This window comes from Nicotiana attenuata, chromosome 8 (assembly GCF_001879085.1).
Source record: "Nicotiana attenuata strain UT chromosome 8, NIATTr2, whole genome shotgun sequence".
In the NCBI taxonomy this organism is placed as follows: Eukaryota; Viridiplantae; Streptophyta; class Magnoliopsida; order Solanales; family Solanaceae; genus Nicotiana; species Nicotiana attenuata.
Genome location: NC_031996.1, coordinates 33,204,220 through 33,214,334, shown reverse-complemented (window position 1 = coordinate 33,214,334; position 10,115 = coordinate 33,204,220). Strand labels below are relative to the sequence as shown.

The following is a 10,115-nucleotide window of genomic DNA, read 5'->3' as shown; positions in this document are numbered from 1 at the left end:
GATAGAAAGCCATAAAGTATCTTAATTCTCTGGTTAACTTTGATACAGATAGCAAATTGAACTTGAAGTCTAGAACACACAACACATTGTGAATATCCCCCTGCATCAGTTTAGAATTTCCTACATGCGTAATAGGTATCTTACTCCCATTAGGTAAAAGAACCCTCTGATTCTCCTTCCGAGAAATAGTAGATAACATGCTGCTATCTGCAACCATATGATTTGTGGCACCACTATCTACAATCCATTCAGTCTGCTTATCACATGCAAGGAAAGAAGTGGCAATACCTACTGCATTGGCTGCTACTTCATTGTTGTTATCCTTGTTGAGTAGTTTTAGGATTTGATTGTATTGCTCCTGGGAGAAAAACATAAACATAGCCCTTGCATTATGTGCTCCTCCTGCATCAAGTGGTCCTTGACTAAACATAGTATTGTTTATCATTCCTTGACTATGAGCCTGAGATGTTGAACCTTGGCAATGATCAACATTAGAGAAACTCTGCCTGTGACCTCTCGGAGTAAAACCATAGCCGTTATCAACAACATTGTACCCTTGAAAATGACATCCAGTGAAGCTCTGATTTGGAGTCATATTTATGTGTTGATCCTGTGTCCTACCAAAGGTTGTGGCATTAGCCGCTATCCCTGTCTTCTTTCTGCCCTTGATGTCCGGAGGATATCCAACAAGTTGATAGCAATTTTCTTTACTATGACCTTTCATCTTGCAATATTCGCATTGCATATTGAAATTTCTCTTAGGTTTCTGCCGGGTTCCTTTGGTACCCCATAGTAATGTCATTTCCTTCTGTAATTGAACTAATCCCACCATTCAGAGTCAATTGGCTTTCACTCTCAATAATCATGGCATATGTCTGATTTAGTGTAGGCTTAACTGTTTTCATGAGAATTTGACGTTGTGCTTGGTCATAGGAATCATTTAAACCAATGAGAAACTGAAGCAAACACTATTGAAGGAAATGCTCAACATTCTCTTTGGACTTAGCACATCCACAATTTGGTGAAGGAACCATGGCATCATATTCTACCCATAGTTCCTTTAACTTTGTGAAATATAGCGAAACAGAGTCTCTACCTTGAGAAATTGTCGCAATTTCGCGATGCGACTGGAAAATGCGTACTCTATTAACCTTGTCGAGTCGCTCTCGCAGATCTTCCCACACTAAATGTGCATCAGAGGTATAGACTATTCCACTGAGAAGATGCGGTGCAACTGTGTTCATGATCCATGAGAGTACTATCGCATTGCAAGTCTCCCAATGTTCATGATATTCATCCTTGAATGACTCCTTCCTACATGTCCCAGTGACAAAGCCTAACTTGCGTTTGGTTTGTAGTGCTATACGTATCAACCTCCGCCATAATCCGTAATTCTCAGACCCCTTGAGCTGGACCGGAATCAGAACTGAACCAGGAGTGTCCGATGGATGCACAAAAAGTGGGTGGGTATGATCAATTTTAGGTTCAATTGGTACGTTACCAGTTCCTATAGCCGCTACATTTGCTCATCTCCGACTGCCATTGTTCTCCTAGCTGAATTAGGGGAAAATTCAAGCCCTAATTTTACAATGAGCCATTGTAGAACAATCCTTCAAAATTTTGTGAGATCGCAGTAGCACCTATCTTGAGAGAAGGAAATAAGAGACGATTTGAACGTTGATCGTGTCTCGTAGCTCTGATACCATGTTAAGAGCTTAGAAGCTCGACAATGGAGTCTCTGCGAAGAGAGAAGCGAGATGAAGAATAGAGAGAGAATATTCTGGAATCTGAAAACTCATATTATTCTTTATTGACTAGCTTGTACACTATACACTTGTATATACAAAGTATAATGCACTTGCCTAATCCAACTAACTCCAGCTGTATATATGCCAACTGTACACCTTTAATTATATCTACTAATCTAACTGTCTAACTAACTATCAGCTGAACTACCCTCGATACAATTTTTAAAGGGTAAAAAAGACAAACGATATTTCGTTAAAAGCCTTCATGCTTTTAATATAGTATAGATTAAAACTATAGAAAGTAACTAATACTCAAATTTTGGACAATAATCACTTTTTGCATTGAAATATTTATCAACAACTTGTGTGTGCAGTTTCATGTATAGTACATGCAAATGATCTTTTTATTAAGACTTCAATCTAACGACTCCAAGATTATTTTAGGTATAACTACTTTCATGGTTTGACTGCTAGACTGATACTCCTATAATAACCACGCAGAGTTATGTGAGATCGTTAAATCCCTTCGTTCGGGTTCGAACTCAGGGAATGAAGAACCTCTTGGTATGGAGCACTTTTTCCCTTAGTTTGCCTACTTGCATAATTAATTGAATTTGTGAATTTCGAATACTTGATGCATAAAGAAAAATAAACTTTATAACAAATAAGATTCCATATATTTCTTATCTAAAAAACGTTAAGATTCCTAGTTACCAACTTAGGATGAAGATAGTTGAATGAATAAAGATCTTCAACCAAATTCGTATACCAAAATTTAGCTTAATGGAATATTCATTTTGTCCGTGCCCAAAAAAGTGAAAATAATCACTCTTAAAACATCCCATTTAGACGAAAGGTCAGAATTATGGAAATTATTTTGCTTCACTTTTGTGACGTTTTTCACGTATTCCTCAAATGTGAAATGACGTGTTGCTTTTGTTTGAGTCCTTCCCAACAACCATGCCCAAACCCTTTCTTTCCCTTCCTTCTTTGACTTGAACAAACATCCTTCCCTTTCCACCTTCATTTGCACACGAATAGAAGTTTATATATACTGAGGAAAATAATATTATATGTTCCCTTGACATAAATTTTTGCTTGATATATATAATTATTTGGTATCTGTAATTCATTGACTCAACTAATCCGAATTAACGTCGCAATGGAGGTCATTATGGTAAGAAGCATTTTTTACTAAAAAGTGCTCCAGCCACTGACGTAAATTTGCTATTATTGTATCTACAAACATAGTCGTGGAAGCAGCTACTAATGTTTGTATTAGGGTAGGCTATCTACATCATACTTAGGAGTGGCAAACGGGCGGGTCCGGTCGGATATGTTTCGAATCGAAAACGGGTAATAAAAAAACAGATCAATTATCCGACCCGACCCATATTTAATACGGATAAAAAACGGGTTAACCAGCGGATAATATGGGTAACCCATATTATCCATGACTTCTTGTCTATGATCACTTTTGAGAGAATTCTTAGTCTCCCTACCTTGAGGAACCCCCAATTTGAGGCTTTACAAATGTAAAAGTCAGACACATTCGTTATCCATTGGCTACCCATTGGTTATCCATTTTCTAAATGGATAATATGGTTATTATCCATATTTGACCCGTTTTTATAAAGTTCATTATCCAACCCATTTTTTAGTGGATAATATAGGTGGTTAACTGTTTTCTTTTAACCATTTTGCCACCCCTAATCACACCTCTTGGACTGCGACCCTTATACTCCGAAACCTGTGTAAATACGGGATGCTTTGTATACTGGACTGCCGTATTTGTACCTAGAGACATAAATTCTTGAACCACTTAAAAAAATTAAAGAGGGTTGGTGGGTTCTTTCTAGGTGGATCTTTGTTTGGTTTGGGGGGGGGGGGTGTGTGTGTTTGGTTTGAAGAGTGGCTGTTAGTGAAAATACGCCTACCCTGGCTGCCTTCCTTTTCCAAGTACAACTACCTCATGTTCTCCACGTGTCAACAATCTCAGCCGTCCATTTCTATGTGCAATCCAACGGCCAATCTTGATTTTCAACTAACACATCGGCCTGCGAAAGTCCAACACTCAATGACAATACATTTTCCCATTCTATTTAAAGACTCACATTTTGGCTTAACAAACTCAGGAAATTCAGCTTAAGCTAATACTCATAAGCTTTGCAATTTCCTAACCTCCACCAACCAAATAAACATAGAGCAACACAATCATATATACATGCACCTATAGCCCAATATTCATCAAACATCACATATAGTTTTCTTTCCTAACCAATTGAGTATTTGTCCAAAATATTGAGAATTTGTTCACATAAGAATGGAGTATGCCAATGGAAATTGTAATGGTCATGTTAGTCAAGAATTATGTATTAAGGGTCATGAACAACAAGACCCTTTGAATTGGAACATGGCAGCTGATGCACTCAAGGGTAGCCACCTTGATGAAGTCAAGAAAATGGTGGAGGAGTTTAGGAAGCCGGTGGTCCGGCTAGGTGGAGAGACGTTAACGATAGGTCAGGTGGCCGCGATAGCAGGCAGGTCGGGCACAGAGGTGATGGTGGAGCTGGCGGAGGCGGCTAGGGCGGGCGTCAAGGCCAGCAGTGATTGGGTCATTGAAGGCATGAAAAATGGGACTGATAGCTATGGTGTAACTACTGGTTTTGGTGCTACATCACATAGGAGAACCAAGCAAGGTGCAGCTCTACAGAAGGAGCTAATAAGGTAAACACAAATTCTATTATCACTACATGTTACGTAGACAATCTTGGTTACCTAGTATAAAAGTTATCGCAATAAATTTTTACTTTTAGTTTTATGTGACATAGTTACTATTTGGAGAACTAGAAGAGTTTTTCTTAAACCGTAATTTTGTATATGCTTTTTAAATATTTTAATTTGTTAATTATTGTGAGTAATAATTCTTGCTATGTACTTTCTAAATTGAAAATTTTATTTAAAAAAATTGAAGATTCTACATCCAAATAATTCACATCGAAGATTAGATAGTTTGACTCTCGTACTGTGAATCATGTCATATAAAATGAGATAGAGGAAGTATCATATTTAATTACCGCTTGGAAGAGTAAAAACAAGCTGTAATTGGGTTTTATATATATATATATATATATATATATATATATCGACAGTGTTATGATATTTATATTGTTGATTGTAGTTTAATATAGTAGTAGATTAGTTATTATTTGTACCAAATTATCAAATTATTCGTATTTTTATAGAGTTACTTAACTTTTAATTATTTTATAAATAATTTAAATAAATATATTTTCCCGATATTAATATATAAAACTTAAACTTTATACTTTTGGCTAACTTTTGGAGGTAGGTAGCTATGTCCACCTTGTTTTTTAATAAGTAGGTGGAAAGACATGAAGGCAAATAGGCCTCCACTACTAATTATAAGGAAGACGTAGCCTTTCATTTCCGCAAACAACTAAACAAAGTAAAAGAAAAGGATGGGGAATAAAAGTCAAGAAAAAGAAAACAAAGCCGCCTTTATATTTCATGGATTTTTCTTCCTAATTATTTCACTCACTTAATTCGAATTATCAAGTTTATTAATAGAAAATTTATTTTCGTTGAAAATAATTCTGCTTTTGTTTTCGTGCAAGTCTTCAATTTTCCCCCTTTTTTTTCTCAACCATGCTTTGTGGGGTTATGCCATTACTACACGTTGCAGCAACTTATATATATATTCTACGCTGGTGAGTATATTAGTGGAGTCGTTAACATAAAAAAATGAAATCTATATCACTAACAAATAGGTTTGTTTACAGATAGAAAAGTAGTTGCAGAATTGCTTAATTAAATTCAACTTAATTTTGGCCCCAAACAAATCAAATTATTAATTAACCAGAAAAACTGTTGACGTTGTAAACATCCCACATGAATAGCCCAAACGGACGTGACTGCATGAAAGCCTTAATACATTATGGTTCAAAGTTGCTTTTGCTTTATTTGCCTAATAAATAATAGATGCAGATTTAGGTCTAATTTTGTCTAAAAAGAAGGCATTTAATAGATGCAACATCTGTCTATTTAATCCACAGATTTGTTAGGTTAAAGTGGTCCCAAATATTAAACCATAGTAACGTTATTTACAAGAGAGACTGGGTGACAAAAGATATCCCTACTCAACTTTTAATTTAAAGAAATAACTTAAAATAACAAAGAAAAAGCCCCCAAAAGTATACTCCATTATATTTTGTAACAGGATTTGTTTGCTTTATAAGGGAAAAGTACGTTTTTGGCTCTGATTTTGATCAGCATTACTCCTTTAAAACTGGCACTTTTACTAAAATTTGAGGGAAAATTTACCCGTATTTATTATTCTTAGTGCTTTAATACATTTCATTTCATACTCCGAGGCAAGTGCACACATAGCCGTTCTCAGGGATGCTATTTAGAGATTAGTTATTACTCCCTCTGTTCACTTTTAGTTGTCACGTATTCTAAAAATAAATTTTCATTTTTAGTTGTTGTTTTTCGCATATCAAGAGAAAAATAATTTATTTTTTCTGTTTGCCCTTAACATTAATTACTCATTTCAAATCATTTTTCAAATCCATTAAAACTATACACCAATTAATATGGGTATCATGGTAAATTATGCAATTTATTTATTATTTCTTAAGGGGCGTGCAAAGTCAATAGTGGACAAGTAAAAGTGAACGGAGGGAGTACTTATTTTGTCTTGAAATTTTAAACAAAAAATCTTTATCTTTAGGACAATACAGGATATTTTTGTCCTGAAAAATTGAACTGATAAACTAAAATTTAGGACGCACTAACTAATTCCTAAATAGCAACCCTTTAGAGTAACTACCTGTCTACCTCGTGTCATTTCTACAGTTAATTTTGTACGCAACTTAAAGCTGATTTGCTAAATGGAATATCATTTGAACCAGGTTCTTGAATGCCGGAATCTTTGGCAATGGGACGGAGTCTTGCCACACGCTGCCACACTCCGCCACGAGGGCCGCCATGTTGGTGAGGATCAACACCCTACTCCAAGGCTACTCCGGCATAAGATTTGAGATCTTAGAAGCTATAACAAAATTGCTCAACAATAACATCACCCCATGTTTGCCTCTCCGTGGCACAATCACAGCATCTGGTGACTTGGTACCACTGTCCTACATTGCTGGGCTTTTAACGGGCCGGCCCAATTCCAAAGCAACTGGACCTAATGGAGAGTTGTTGGATGCTAACAAGGCGTTTCAACGGGCCGGTATAGACACTGGATTCTTTGAGTTGCAGCCCAAAGAAGGCTTAGCTTTGGTTAATGGCACTGCTGTTGGTTCTGGTTTGGCTGCTATGGTTCTTTTTGACGCTAACATTCTTGCTGTTCTTTCGGAAGTTTTATCAGCTATTTTTGCTGAAGTTATGCAAGGAAAGCCTGAGTTTACAGACCATTTAACACACAAATTGAAGCATCACCCTGGTCAAATAGAAGCTGCAGCTATAATGGAACATATTTTGGAAGGAAGTTGTTATGTTAAGGAAGCTAAGAAAATCCATGAAATGGATCCTTTACAAAAGCCTAAGCAAGATCGTTACGCTCTACGTACATCTCCACAATGGTTAGGTCCTCAAATTGAGGTCATTAGATCAGCAACAAAAATGATTGAAAGAGAGATTAACTCAGTTAATGACAACCCTTTGATTGATGTTTCAAGAAACAAGGCATTACATGGTGGAAATTTCCAAGGGACACCAATAGGTGTATCAATGGACAACACTAGGCTAGCACTTGCCTCGATTGGGAAACTTATGTTTGCACAATTTTCTGAACTTGTCAATGACTATTACAACAATGGATTACCTTCAAATTTGACCGGGGGACGGAATCCTAGCTTGGATTATGGTTTCAAAGGTGCTGAAATTGCCATGGCATCTTACTGTTCTGAACTCCAATTTCTTGCAAATCCAGTGACTAACCATGTCCAAAGTGCTGAGCAACACAACCAAGATGTCAACTCTTTGGGCTTAATCTCCTCAAGAAAAACAGCTGAGGCGGTCGACATTTTGAAACTCATGTCTTCTACTTATCTAGTAGCACTTTGCCAAGCCATTGACTTGAGACACTTGGAAGAAAATCTCAAGGCTTCAGTGAAAAGTGCAGTGAGTTTAGTGGCCAAGAAAGTGCTGATAACTGGTCAAAATGGAGGGCTTCACCAATCAAGATTCAGTGAGAAAGACTTGCTCACAGTGGTTGATAGAGAATATTGTTTTGCATATGCTGATGACCCTTGCAGTGCTAACTATCCATTAATGCAGAAGTTAAGACAAGTCTTAGTGGATCATGCTCTATCGAATGGCGACGCGGAGAAGAATTCTAGCACTTCAATTTTCCATAAAATCAAAGCATTTGAGGAAGAATTGAAGATTGTTTTGCCTAAGGAAATTGAGAGTGCTAGATGTAACTTGGAGAATGGAAAGCCAGCAATTCCTAATAGGATTCAAGAATGCAGGTCATATCCATTGTACAAGTTTGTGAGGGAAGAATTAAAGACTAATTATTTGACAGGTGAGAAAGTCCAATCACCTGGAGAAGAATTTGACAAAGTATTCACAGCTATGAATGGAGGGAAGTTAGTAGATCCATTGCTTAATTGCTTGAAGAAATGGAATGGTGCTCCTCTTCCACTTTGCTAGAGAAAAAAGTGGGGAAAAAAGATAAAGTTATTGGCTTCACACTTTAGGTACATTACCTTGTTAGTTTATTTTTCTAGTTTTGAGAACTTTTTAAGGGTTTGTATGAAAATTTGTGACTCTTAAACTTATTGATGATATTTGTATCTTGTTTTTAGTAACTTTATTTACATTTTTGTCATTACAGAAAAAAGTTACTTCAACTTGTGTACTCCCTCAAGAAGATAATGTTCTACAGAGAATAAGAAAATCACTTCAACAAGTTTAATTATATCTTTCATTGGCCCTACATTTTGGTTTAGGTAGCTCTTGTTTTGTTCTTGATTTCTGCTCTTTCATTTGTGGTCATTAGTTTGATTTTGCTGCCCTATTGCCTCATGATTGTTGATAAGACAGATAGATAAATACATGTTTTTAGTCAACATTAATGCATTTCAATTGTGACTAAGTCTTGGTTAGCCAACAAATCCCCTTCATGGGTTGGTAGGTGAGAAGAGAGATAGTGATATCTGTTCTAATTTTTCGGCCAATAACTTAATCAACTTGTTGACAAAAAGTTGGTAAGTACATGAAACTAAAGAAATAAAAATAAAAAGTACTTATCCACAATGTTAATAAATCCTGAACTTTGAACAGGAGAAATTGGTCAAATTTTAATAATAACAAGAATGTTAACAAATTCTTTTTGTACATTTTTCTGTACGAGTAAGTATAATTTTAAAAACTTTTTTTTTAATTGGATGTTCCCGAAGGGGTTCATTATACATACACGGCTTAATATGCAACATGTTGTGTTTAAAATCAGAGGCGGACCATGTGTATGGGTGAGGGGTCACCGGATCCCGTAAATTTCGGCCGAAATTCTATATATATATATATATATATATATATATATATATATATATATATATATACATATATATATATATATATATATATATACCTTGAAAATGGTTAATTTAAAGCAGTTGGCACCCTTTAACACTACAAGCCTTTAGGAGGCACTGGTTGAGCAGAATAATGTGCCCCCGTCGCATAAAAATTCTGGGTCCGCCTCTGTCAAAAACTCCCTAAATAGCCTAAGATCACTTTCTTTTATGAACCTCTCACACGTGCAACTCAATATGCAACACATGTCATAACTCTATTCCAATTTATGTGAACTTATCTAACTGGACATGAAATTTAAGAAATAAATGAAGACATTTAAAACTACCTCGTCTAAATTGAAACTGAGGGAGTAGGAGAGTAAAATTTCAAAGAATTAAAAAATAACATTTCCAAAATAAAAATTTTTTGAAAATTGTGTGAATGCCACCAAAGATTGGTTGTTTAAGACCTGTGAGAGGGAAGTAGATAAGGAGATAATAATGGAATACCTTACCCTTACCTTTGAGACATAATGCTATAAATAGATAGAGAAACAACTAATTCATTGTATTCTTGTCTCAAAACTTAAATCATTTTTAAAACACTAAAAACAATGGCAAAAATTCAATTGACGACTTTGTTTCTCCTTTGTATGCTAGTTGTATTGGTCCAACATGGAAATATAGCAAGAGCAGAACTCTCAGAAAAGGCCAAAGAATGTATGCCAACATGCCTAGCAGTTCCAGGTGCTACTATTGGAGGTTGTGAAAAAGCTTGTCAAGAATTTGCTGATCGAACTTATGGCAAGCGTTAAAA

The 10,115-nt window shown here is 35.9% G+C and overlaps 1 protein-coding gene across 2 annotated transcripts; it reads left to right on the top strand.

Moving 5' to 3' along the window:
• Positions 3,867–8,718, top strand: LOC109231224 (phenylalanine ammonia-lyase-like). 2 transcript variants are annotated; one of them, XM_019396810.1, is made up of 3 exons: positions 3,867–4,475; positions 6,683–8,479; positions 8,617–8,718. In XM_019396810.1, the coding sequence occupies exons 1-2, from the start codon at positions 4,072–4,074 to the stop codon at positions 8,430–8,432; spliced, it is 2,154 nt and encodes a 717-aa protein (XP_019252355.1). In that variant the 5' UTR covers positions 3,867–4,071; the 3' UTR covers positions 8,433–8,479; positions 8,617–8,718. The 2 variants fall into 2 exon arrangements, with proteins under 2 accessions (XP_019252355.1, XP_019252354.1); XM_019396809.1 differs by having other exon boundaries at positions 6,683–8,702.

What these genes read in the sequence shown, in the direction of transcription:
- LOC109231224 (XM_019396810.1), top strand. Translation starts at nt 4,072, where the DNA reads ATGGAGTATGCCAATGGAAATTGTAATGGTCATGTTAGTCAAGAATTA. An exon ending in CTACAGAAGGAGCTAATAAG is followed by an intron (nt 4,476 to 6,682) that starts GTAAACACAAAT and finishes CATTTGAACCAG; the next exon opens with GTTCTTGAATGCCGGAATCT.